General features: G+C 45.8%; 1 protein-coding gene across 1 annotated transcript in view; it reads right to left on the reverse strand.

Annotated features, from left to right (window-relative positions):
* Positions 1-3,663, reverse strand: part of SELENOI (selenoprotein I) — a 101,377-nt gene extending 97,714 nt beyond the window's left edge. The window contains exon 1 of the mRNA XM_089686098.1: positions 3,529-3,663. Coding sequence (XP_089542224.1) covers positions 3,529-3,588 — 60 coding nt within the window. The 5' untranslated portion in view covers positions 3,589-3,663. The remainder of the gene's footprint in view (positions 1-3,528) is intronic.
* Positions 3,664-12,663: the final 9,000 nt, after the last annotated feature.

A 12,663-nucleotide genomic window follows, 5' to 3' on the forward strand; every position in this document is an offset into this window, starting at 1 on the left:
CTTCAGCAAGTGAAATGCATGCTCAATCGGATTCAGGTCAGGTGATTGACTTGGCCATTGCAAAACATTCCACTTCTTTCCCTTAAAAAACTCTTTGGTTGCTTTTGCAGTATGCTTTGGGTCATTGTCCATCTGCACTGTGAAGCGGCGTCCAATGAGTTCTGAAGCATTTGGCTGAATATGAGCAGATAATATTCCCGAAACACTTCAGAATTCATCCTGCTGCTTTTGTCAGCAGTCACATCATCAATAAATACAAGAGAACCGGTTCCATTGGCAGCCATACATGCCCACGCCATGACACTACCACCACCATGCTTCACTGATGAGGTGGTATGCTTAGGATCATGAGCAGTTCCTTTCCTTCTCCATACTCTTCTCTTCCCATCACTCTGGTACAAGTTGATCTTGGTCTCATCTGTCCATAGGATGTTGTTCCAGAACTGTGAAGGCTTTTTTAGATGTCGTTTGGCAAACTCTAATCTGGCCTTCCTGTTTTTGAGGCTCACCAATGGTTTACATCTTGTGGTGAACCCTCTGTATTCACTCTGGTGAAGTCTTCTCTTGATTGGTGACTTTGACACACATACACCTACCTCCTGGAGAGTGTTCTTGATCTGGCCAACTGTTGTGAAGGGTGTTTTCTTCACCAGGGAAAGAATTCTTTGGTCATCCACCACAGTTGTTTTCCGTGGTCTTCCGGGTCTTTTGGTGTTGCTGAGCTCACCGGTGCGTTCCTTCTTTTTAAGAATGTTCCAAACAGTTGTTTTGGCCACGCCTAATGTTTTTGCTATCTCTCTGATGGGTTTGTTTTGTTTTTTCAGCCTAATGATGGCTTGCTTCACTGATAGTGACAGCTCTTTGGATCTCATCTTGAGAGTTGACAGCAACAGATTCCAAATGCAAATAGCACACTTGAAATGAACTCTGGACCTTTTATCTGCTCATTGTAATTGGGATAATGAGGGAATAACACACACCTGGCCATGGAACAGCTGAGAAGCCAATTGTCCCATTACTTTTGGTCCCTTAACAAGTGGGAGGCACATATGCAAACTGTTGTAATTCCTACACTGTTCACCTGATTTGGATGTAAATACCCTCAAATTAAAGCTGACAGTCTGCAGTTAAAGCACATCTTGTTCGTTTCATTTCAAATCCATTGTGGTGGTGTATAGAGCCAAAAATGTTAGAATTGTGTCAATGTCCCAATATTTATGGACCTGACTGTATGTTTGGGGTTTTGTATAATCTTCAGGCCTAAAATTATTTTTTCTAACTCCACCCTTTCCTGACGAGCAGCCAATCAGTGCTCATTACACTGCAAGGTCTCTCTGCTCCCTGCTAGTCCCTGAGTGTGGTGCAGGAGACAGGCAGGGAGGGGAGGAGGAGATAAACGTATAATATTTTTAACATTGCACTGTTTAAGTCGCCATAAAAACCCTTTTGATTTTAAACATTCCTAATATCACCTCCAATCTAAATACGGTTTGGGTTCATTTTTTTTTTTTATATCTGGACAAGTAGATTGTCATGAGGGACAAGTAGATTGGGGCCCCTGTTCACACCAGGCATCGCACAGAACGTGCTCCATGTTGCTGTACGAGTCTCATGCGGTGTGATTTGAGCCTATTACTTTGAACGGGCTGAATTGCACCGGACTGCAGCAAATGCAGTGCATGCCATGGATCACGTGGTACATGCGATGTGCTGCAGGAAAGCGCACTGTTTGCTGCGTCACTGACATAACACGGACACCTGCCGCAGGTTGCAAATGCAGTGGGTTTTAAACGCAGTGCGGGAAATGTGCATGGAATGAGGGTTTCCCACACTGTGTTTGGCTGTGAACTGGAGCTAAATGGGAGATTTAATGCCTCTTCAGTTTTTTCTCATGCCTGACCCTTCCCACGAGGGCCAATACGGCCCTCACCCAGGTCTACGCTTATATACACCCATGAGGAGGCGGCCATGTGCCTCAGGGAACATGATCTCCGGGATGGGGGATGGTGCGTGAGGAGCCGCATATGATCTTGGGGGGGGGGGGGGGGGTGGTGCGTGAGGAGCCACATATGATCTCCAGGGGGGTGGTGCCTGAGGGGCTACATATAATGATCTCCTGTGGATCCACATATAAACGTCCCCATGGTGGGCCCGGTGCCTGAGGGGCCACGTATAAATGTATCGGGGGGCTGGTGCCTGAGGAGCCACATATGTCTCCGGGGGGGGCTGGTGCCTGAGGGGCCACATAATGATCTCTATGGGGGTCTGGTGTCTGAGGGGCCACATATAAATGTCTCCGGGGCAGCTGGTGCCTGAGGGGCAACATATAAATGTCTCCAGGGGGACCTGGTGGCTGAGGGGCCACATATGATTTCCAGGGGGCCCTGGTGCCTGAGGGGCCACATATGTCTCCAGGGGGAGCCTGGTGCCTGAGGGGTCATATATAAATGTCTCCAGGGGGCCTGGTGCCTGAGGAGCCACACAGAACTACTCTCAGGGGCCCTGGAACCAGAGGGGCCACATATAATGATCTCTGGGGTGGGGGGAATGGTGCCTGAGGGTCCACATAAAATGTTCTGTATGGGGACCCTGGTGCCTGAGGGGTCGCATATATTGATCTCCAGGGAGTGGGGGAATGGTGCCTGAGGGGCCACATATAAATGTCTCCAGGGGGCTATTGCCTGAGGGGCCACATATAATGATCTATATGGAGCCCTGGTCCCTGAGGGCCTAATATGATTTCTATGGGGGCCCTGGTGCCTGAGGGGCCATATATAAATGTCTCCAGGGGGAGCCTGGTGCCTGAGGGGCCACATATGTCTCCAGGGGGAGCCTGGTGCCTGAGGGGCCACATATAAACATCTCCAGGGGGCCTGGTGCCTGAGGAACCACACGGAACTACCCTCAGGGGCCCTGGAACCAGGGGGGCCACATAAAATGATCTCTGGGGTGGGGGGAAATGGTGCCTGAGGGGCCACATATAAATGTCTCCAGGAGGCTGTTGCCTAAGGGGCCACATATAATGATCTATTTGGTGCCCTGGTTCCTGAGGGGCCTAATATAATTTCTATGGGGGCCCTGGTGCCTGAGGGGCCACATGGAACTATCCCAGGGGGACCTAGTATATAAAGGGCCCCACATGTAATGATCTCCAGGGGGGGCATGCCTTCTGGGCAAGGTACAAAAACCTGGAGGGGCCACATAGGGTTTCAGTGGCCCCTATGCCTCAGTGGCAGAATATAATGAACCTGGTGGCCCCAATCCTGTAGGGGCCACATGATTCCAGGGGAGCCCATATGAGCGCTGGGTTATGTACAATAGTCTCAGAGGAGTGTGCCATCTATAGTACCAGGGGGCCCATGTCTGAGGGGCCACACATGCTGTCACATGGAGGAAGTCTGACAGACTGTCTGGGTTGGCACTTCGGGGGCTCCCCGCCCTCCATAAAGGAGAAGATACAATCAATGAACAGCCCTCATTCAGCATGAGAACACCGGAGCCCCGCCCTCCCCCGGGCGCCACACCCACCTTGTAGCGATCGAACCCACTGAGCTGCTCCGCGGTGACGTACTCCCAGCGCGCGGCCATGGCGAGAAGCGGCGTGTACACCCGGCGATCACACACCGATCTGACTAGGACTGCACGAGCCTACACGTGACGTCACCTCCGCTCATAGTAAGAGGTGGTGGGCGGGGACTCATCGGCCGATGCCACAGCTGGTCGTGACGCCACGTGGACCGGCCCCCTATACTCCGCCCACCCGCTGTCAACCTGGGGCTGGGACGGAGGAACTTCAAGTCCCAGCATTCAACTAGGACGGTACTGAGCATGCGCCGCTCTTACAGCCCCTTCTTCACTTTCAGAAATCTCGCAACTCCGTCTCTTAGTGGCGCGCCCTCTACTGACGAATAAGCAAATCGCCAATGATAAATCATGGAGTGCAGAGATTCTCAGTTCCACCGAAAACTGGGAACAGAATAAACCTGAAACCGATTAAATGTTTGTTAACCACTAGCCTGCAGGGCACTTATACCCCCTTCCTGCCCAGGACAATGTTCAGCTTTCAGCGCTGTCACACTTTGACAATTGCGCGGTCATGCAACTTTGTACTAATATGAAATTGTTATCATTTTTTTGAGACAGCTTTCTTTTGGTGGTATTTAATCACCTCTGGGATTTTTATTTTTTCTTAAACAAACCAAAAACCACAGAAAATTTTGAAAAAAAAAAACTTTTCTTAGTTTTTGTTATACAATTTTGTAAATAAGTGATTTTTCTCCTTCACTGATGTGCACTAATGAGGCTGCAGTGATGGGCACTGATAGGTGGAACTGATGGGCACTGATAGGTGGCACTGATGAGGAGGCACTGGTAGGTTGCACTGATGGGCATTGACAGGCATCACTGATGGGCACTGAAAGGCAGCACTGATACATGGCACTGATAGGCGGCACTGACTGGCACTTTTAGGCAGCACTGACTGGCACTGATAGGCAGCACTGACTGGCACTGTTAGGCGGCACTGACTGGCACTGATAGCGGCACTGACTGGCACTGATAGGCGACACTGACTGGCACTGATAGGTGGCACTGATTGGAAGCACTGATAGGTGGCACTGATTGGCATTGATAGGTGGCACTGACTGGCACTGATGGGTGACATTGAAAGGCAGCTCAGATGGGCACTGATATGTGGCATTGATGTGCACTGGTAGGCAATGATATGTGGCATTGATGTGGCACTGATGGGCACTGGCACGTGGCACTGATGGGCACTGACAGCTGGCACTGATGGACACTGACAGGTGGCACTTCTGGGGCCACACTGATCATTAGGGCACACTGATCATCAGTGCCCTGATGATCAATGTACATGTCCCCTCCGCGGAAAGCAGATTACCGGCTCTCCTCTCCTCCCGAGCTGTCAGCGTGACAGCTCGAGAGGAGAGAAATGCCAATAACCGGCATTTCCGTGTTTACATGTGATCAGCTGTGATTGGACACAGCTGATCACATGACCGAGCCGACATCTTCGGCTCTTTCCGTGATCCGCTGTGTCCGAGGGACACAGCGCACCGGCGATCGCCGCGCTGCGCGCTCCCGGAGCCACGCATGCGCGGTGAGAATGGAAGGACATCATATGACATCTTCCCAGAACGAGAGAACCACCTTGCGCCCGTCATTGGACTATATGGCGGGCGGGAGGTGGTTAAACAGCCCGAAATGTTGCTTTCAAAACAAAATGCATGGGACTAGATGACGTATTTATTGTCCTTTTTTAAGCTTTGTATAGACCTGCACTATATGATTTGTATTATTACTGTCAAGTGTTCACCATGAATATGAATGTAGCTCTGCCCCCGAAGAATAATCTTGGGTTCTCTGTTCTGCACCTCGACTCCAAGAACAACCTCGGCCCCTCTGACATCACCTGATTGGCTAAAATCACTGCAAGCACAAATAAAGACACGAGTGTAAAATACCCTCACCTACTGATCGACCCGCGGCTCCGTCCAGGCCTCCTCAGGAATGTTAACCACCACACAAACCTCCTGGCATCCGTTTTCCTCCTCACACCACTGGGTTGCAGCAACGGGATCCATCTTGATGGTCTCTGGAGTGTTGTCTTGGAGATTTGCTGGTGGAGCAGAGGTATCCCGGACAATTCCCCACATGTAGCATCACCCTCGAAGGATCTGCTTAGACAATTTTTGTGAGTAGGCCTCCCCAGGAATGCTCACCACCACACAAACCTCCTTACAGCTGTTGTCCTCCTCACATCACTGGGTTGCAGCAACGGGATCCATCTTGATGGTCTCTGGAGTGTTGTCTTGGAGATTTGCTGGTGGAGCAGAGGTATCCCGGATAATTCCCCACATGTAGCGCCACACTCGAAGGATCTGCTTAGACAATTTTTGTGAGCACAAATAAAGACACCAGTGTAAAATACCATCATCCATGATCGACCTGCCTCTCCATTCAGGCCTCCACAGGAATGTTAACCACCACACAAAAACTCAGGCATCTGTTTTCCTGCTCAAACCTCCTTACAGCTGTTGTCCTCCTCACACTACTGGGTTGCAGCAATAGGATCCATCTTGATGGTCTCTGGAGTGTTGTCTTGGAGATATACTGGTGGAGCAGAGGTATCCCGGATGAACCTACATGTGTAGTGCCACCCTCAAATGATATGCTTAGACAATTTTTGTGAGCACAAATAAAGACACCAGTGTAAAACACCTTCATCCATGATCAACCTGCCTTTCCATCCAGGCCTTCCCAGGAATGTAAACAACCACACAAACCTCCTTACAGTTGTTGCCCTCCTCACACCACTGGGTTGCAGTAACGGGATCCATCTTAATGGTCTCTGGAGTGTTGTCTTGGAGAATTGGTGGTGGAGCAGAGGTATCCCGAATGAGCCCCCACATGTAGCGCAACGCTCGAAGGATCTGCTTAGACAAATTTTGTGAGCACAAATAAAGACACCAGTGTAAAATACCTTCATCCATGATCGACCTGCCTCTCCGTTCAGGCCTCCACAGGAATGTTAACCACCACACAAAAACTCAGGCATCCGTTTTCCTGCTCACACCACTGGGTTGCAGCAATAGGATCCATCTTGATGGTCTCTGGAGTGTTGTCTTGGAGATATACTGGTGGAGCAGAGGTATCCCGGATGAACCTACATGTGTAGCGCCACCCTCAAATGATATGCTTAGACAATTTTTGTGAGCACAAATAAAGACACCAGTGTAAAACACCTTCATCCATGATCAATCTTCTGCCTTTCCATCCAGGCCTCCCCAGGAATGTTAACCACCACACAAACCTCCTGGCAGCTGTTGTCCTCCTCACACCACTGGGTTGCAGCAACGGGATCCATCTTGTAGGTCTCAGGGGTGTTGTCTAGGAGATTTGGTGGTGGAGTAGAGGTATCCCGGATGAGCAACCACATGTAGCGCCACCCTCTAAGGATCTGCTTAGACAATTTTTGTGAGCACAAATAAAGACACAAGTTTAAAATACCTTCATCTATGATTGACCTCCCTCTCCATCCAGGCCTCCTCAGGAATGTTAACCACCACACAAACCTCCTGGCAGCTGTTGTCCTCCTCACACCACTGGGTTGCAGGAACGGGATCAATCTTGTTGGTCTCTGGGGTGTTGTCTTGGAGATTTTCTGGGGGAGAAGGGGTATCCCGGATGAGCCCCCACATGTAGCGCCACCCTCGAAGGATCTGCTTAGACAATTTTTGTGAGCACAAATAAAGACACCAGTGTAAAATACCTTCATCCATGATCAACCTGCCTTTCCATCCAGGCCTCCCCAGGAATGTTAACCACCACACAAACCTCCTGGCAGCTGTTGTCCTCCTCACACCACTGGATTGCAGCAACAGGATCCACCTTGTTGGTCTCTGGGGTGTTGTCTGGGAGATTTGCTGGGGGAGAAGAGGTATCCCAGATGACCCTCCACATGTAAATTCACCCTCAAATGATCTGCTTAGACAATTTTTGTGAGCACAAATAAAGACACCAGTGTAAAATACCATCATCCATGATCAACCTGCCTCTCCATCCAGGCCTCCTCAAGAATGTTAACCACCACACAATCTTCCTGGCAGCTGTTGCCCTCCTCATACCACTGGGTTGCAGCTTAGGAGTGTGTCTATGGGAATGTTTGACCATTCTTCCGTAAGAGCATTTGTGAGGTCAGGCACTGATGGCTTGGCTCGCAGTCTCCGCTCTAATTCATCCCAATGGTATTCTGTCGAGTTTAGGTCAGGACTCTGTGCAGGCCATTCAAGTTCCTCCACCCCAAACTTGCTCATCCATATCTTTATGGACCTTGCTTTGTGCACTGGTGTGCAGTCATGTTGGACAGCAAGGGGCCATCCCCAAACTCTTCCCACAAAGTTGGGAGCATGAAATTGTCCAAAATGTCTTGGTATGATGACGCCTTAAGAGTTCCCTTCACTGGAACTAAGGGGCCAAGTCCAACCCCTGAAAAAAACCCCACCCCACCCCATAATCCCCACTCCACCAAACTTTACACTTGGCACAATGTAGTCAGGCAAGTACCATTCTCCTGGCAATCACCAAACCCAGGCACATCCATCAGAATGCCAGACAGAGAAGCGTGATTTGTCACTCCAGAGAACATGTCTCCACTGCTCTAGAGTCCAGTGGCGGTGTGCTTTACACCACTGCAACTGACACTTTGCATTGCACTTGGTGATGTGAGGCTTGGATGAAGCTGCTCAGCCATGGAAACCCATTCCATGAAACTCTCTACACATTGTTGTTGTGCTAATCTGAAGGTCACATGAAGTTTGGAGGTCTTTAGCTATTGACTCTGCAGACAGTTGGTGACTTCATTGCACCATGTGCTTCAACATGCGCATTTTACGTGGCCTACCACTTCATGGTTGAGTTGCTGTTGTTCCCAGTTGCTTCCACTTTGTTATAATCCCACTAACAGTTGGGCGTGGAAAATTTAGTAGCCAGGAAATGTCACGGATGGAGTTATTGCACAGGTGGCAACCTATCACGGTACCACACTTGAATTCACTGAGTTCCTGAGAGCGACCCATTCTTTCACAAATGTTTGTAGAAGCAGTTTGCATGTCTAGGTGCTTGATTTTATACACCTTTGGCCATGGAGGTGTTTGGAACACCTGAATCCAATGATTTGGAGGAGTTTCCCAATACTTTTGGCAATATAGTGTATGTCTGAGCCCAGGTCATGTCAGAGGTGTCAGGAGACTTACAGTCAAGTCAAGGCAACCTTTGGGGACCGTCATCCTCCAGCAGCCCCTGCAGGGGTGGCGCTACACATCTTTACCTTAATTTACATAGATACATTTATTTATTTTCGGTTTCCCCCTCTTTGTCATCCACTTTGCCCCCCCCCCCTTTTTATTTTTTATTGCATTGTATTTTATTGTACCTCCTCTGATGCTATGCTATTCTTTGTTATATCTTTTCCCTTTTGGGTAAAAGTTTCATGTATATGATGTTTCTACAGCCATACCTCTTGTCACTGTACTCAGGCTCTCTCTACTGGTCATTTTATAGTAATGCTGTTTATATTGATTTACAACATTTTAGTAAAAAAAGATACACATAATTAGTGAACATTACCTTGTATTACTTTCTAGAAGTCTATATTTCATCCAGTCTTAGCCTAGCAGCCTAACTGTATGGTTGAGTATTTCCCCATCTGTTTGACAAGGTTTTATAAGACTTTGATGTTCAGGGGCGAACTGACCATTTGGAAACTCGGGCACTACCCGAGGGCCCGGGGTCAGTAGGGGGCCTCATGTGATGCCCCTGGTACCTTTTTCATAGGCTTTTTTAAGTTTGGGCAAGGACACAGGGGCCCCATGATCCCCTATTGCCCAGGGGCCCCATGAGTTGCTGTGCTCCAATTAGACCCCGGGGTTTTGACCTTTACGTATGACGTCACAAGTGTACTTTTACCCAGCTTTAGCGCTACAGTTTGTTTTTTATAGGACATATTTGATCTCACAAACACCAACTGTATAGAGAGTAAGTCATCCAACTGGCACCAAAGAGGGGGCTTATTTCATTCTGCTGACACCAATGATAGGATTTTATTCTACAGAGACCAACAATAGGACTAATTTTATTCTACAAACAATAAGGCTAGGTTCACACCTCTCTGTGCTGTTATTGATGTATTTCTGGCGCGTTTTGCATTTTTGAATGTGTTTTTGACGCATATTGCATTTTCTTTCCCCAGTAGGAAAGTATTAACTTTGATGTGACTTTGACGTGACTTTGGATGGGTGCAACTTGGATGCTACTTTGATGCTACTTGAGTTCCAGAGTGTAAAGTTGCATCAAAGTCACATCAAAGTCGCACTACATGAACAGAACTGTCATACTTTCCAGTTAGCAAAAAAAAAATATAAGTTACATAAAAGTAGCATCAAGGTCACATCAAAGTTGCACCCATCCAAAGTCACATTAAAGTGGCATCAAAGTCAATGCTTTCCTTTTGTCAACCCCCCCCAAAACACATTAAAAAAAGCACTACATGCACACACCATGTTGCATTTAAAAAAGTCCCTGACCCTTTTCAAAAACTCAGTGGCTGAAAAATGCATAAATTTGACTGTGTCCCATAGGAAATGTTAAATTGACTGTAGTGCGTTTCTGCAAAAAAAAAGAAAAAAATAGGTGTGAACCAGACCTAATGTCGGGGTTTATTTTACCGCAATAACACCAACTGTATAGTATGTAATTCATCCAAATGACACCAAAGAGGGATCTTATATTAGCATACCGCAATGGACAACAAAGCTTTATTTATCCCACTGACACCGAGGGGTTTATTTACTAAAGCTAGAGAGTGCAAAATCAGGTTCACTTCTGCATATAAATCAATCAGCTTCCAGGTTTTATCGCCAAAGCTCATCTGAACAAGCTGTGAAGTTAGAAGCTGATTGGCTACCATGCACAACTGCACCAGATTCTGAGTGCTCCAATTTTAGTAAATATACCCCCAAGAGTGGGACTTATTTCATTTAACACCTTCCCGCCTGGCCTATAGCAAATTGACGGCCGGGCAGGACACTCGCTGTTGTGACTGGGTGTCATATCACGTCCTGTCAAAACAAGCCACTCACGTGGCCGTGGGGTCACGCAAAGGCACGATTTGTCACCGGCTGTGTCTACAGGACACAGCCAATGACATATCAGTACACCGGCCCGTTTCCAATGTCATGTGACTGCTGTGACCAATCACAGCAGATCACATGTCGATTGTATGCAATGAATGGTTTCCTGTCATGCCATCCATTGTACACAATTATGTTGTTACCTGTGACTGGTCAAGGCAGTCACATGATACAGACAAGGCCAATCACAGCCCATCTGTTTCATGCGATCAGCTTTACCCAATCACAGCTAATCACAACAAAAGACTGAATGAATCACTTTCATTCAGTAACGATATCAAATATCAATAAAATACATTGGTATTAGCAATCATAATGTGTTTAAAAAAAAAAAATAATCCTGATCACTTGCCCAGAATCGTTCAATGTTACTATGGTAACATTGTATTGCTTTGGTCACAGTGTGCTGAAAAATAAAATAGTAAAAAAAATAAAAAATGTAATACAAAATAAAACAAATAATAGAAACATTTGAAAAAAATACAAATTCAATTATCATTATTATTTTCACCAAAGAAATGTTGCAGAATACATTCTGACCTAAATTTATGAAGAAATGTTATTTATTTGCAAAATTTTATAATAGAAACGAAGAAAAATGCGTTATTTTTCAAATGTTTCAGGTGTTTTTTGTTTTATTTAGCAAAAAATAAAAAACTCAGTGGTGATTAAATACCACCAAAAGAAAGCTCTATATGTGTGAAAAAAAATAATAAAAATTTCATATGGGTACAGTGATGCATGATTGCGCAATTGTCATTCAAAGTGCGACAGCACTGAAAGCTGAAAATTGGCTTGGGCAGGAAGGGGGTATAAGTGCCTGGTATTGAAGTGGTTAATGAGGGTATTTATTTGTGTCCCTGTTCACTGACAAGGGCATTTATATTATACTGATGAGGCAAAAAAAAAATTTTTTTTGTATCAATGGCATCAATGACAAAGGGGTCTATGTATAAAACATTCATTGTGTGCATGTAAAAAAACAATTGCACATTGAAAATGAAAATTGCCGTATTTGTTTTCTAAAATATGTTGTTCCTATGTTGCATATAATCAGTGCTACCACTATATTTGCGTTAAATACCTGAATCAGGGAAAAAAACTTATTATGGTCACTATTCAGCACCATTATAGGTGGCGCTGACCATACAGGCACTACATAATACATATACAGTTAGGTCCATATATATATGGACAAAAGAAAAATATTCCTGCGCCAATACAAAAGAAGTGAATCACCCTTCTAAATTGCTGCTGTGCAAAAATGTGTGAAAACACAAACCGTAAAATATATAGATAAACAGCGCAAAATAGACCTGAATACAAATATTAATAAATCACACAATATAAATGTCCCATATTAATTAGTGCATATTTATATAAAAAAATCTTCAGAAAAAAACACCATAAAGTCCCTTGTGATGGTGTGGTGTGCACGGGTGATAGGTGGAAGGCTATAAACATCTTTGGAATCTTCAGTTTTCATCACAAGGGACTTTATGGTGTTTTTTTCTGAAGATTTTTTTATATAAATATGCACTAATTAATATGGGACATTTATATTGTGTGATTTATTAATATTTGTATTCAGGTCTATTTTGCGCTGTTTATATACCATATATATTTGGACACAGGCACAATTTTCATACTTTTGGCTCCATATGCCACCAGAATAACTTAAAACGAAACAATCCAAATGTATTTGAAGTGCAGACTTTCAGCTTTAATTCAAGGGGTTCAACATAAATATCAAGTACAAATTTTAGGAACTGCAACCATTTTTATACACAGACCCTACATTTTCAGGGGCTCAAATGTAATTGGAGAAATGAATATAATCATAAATAAAATCTTCATTTTTAACATTACCAAAGAATGGGTTTCCTCCTTCCTGATGCTTTGCCAGGCTCTAACTGCAGCTGTCTTCAGTTGTTCTTTGTTTGTGGCTCTTTCT

Source organism: Staurois parvus, unplaced genomic scaffold (assembly GCF_062004578.1).
Source record: "Staurois parvus isolate SC_StPar_1 unplaced genomic scaffold, SC_StPar_1.0 ptg000390l, whole genome shotgun sequence".
NCBI lineage: Eukaryota > Metazoa > Chordata > Amphibia > Anura > Ranidae > Staurois > Staurois parvus.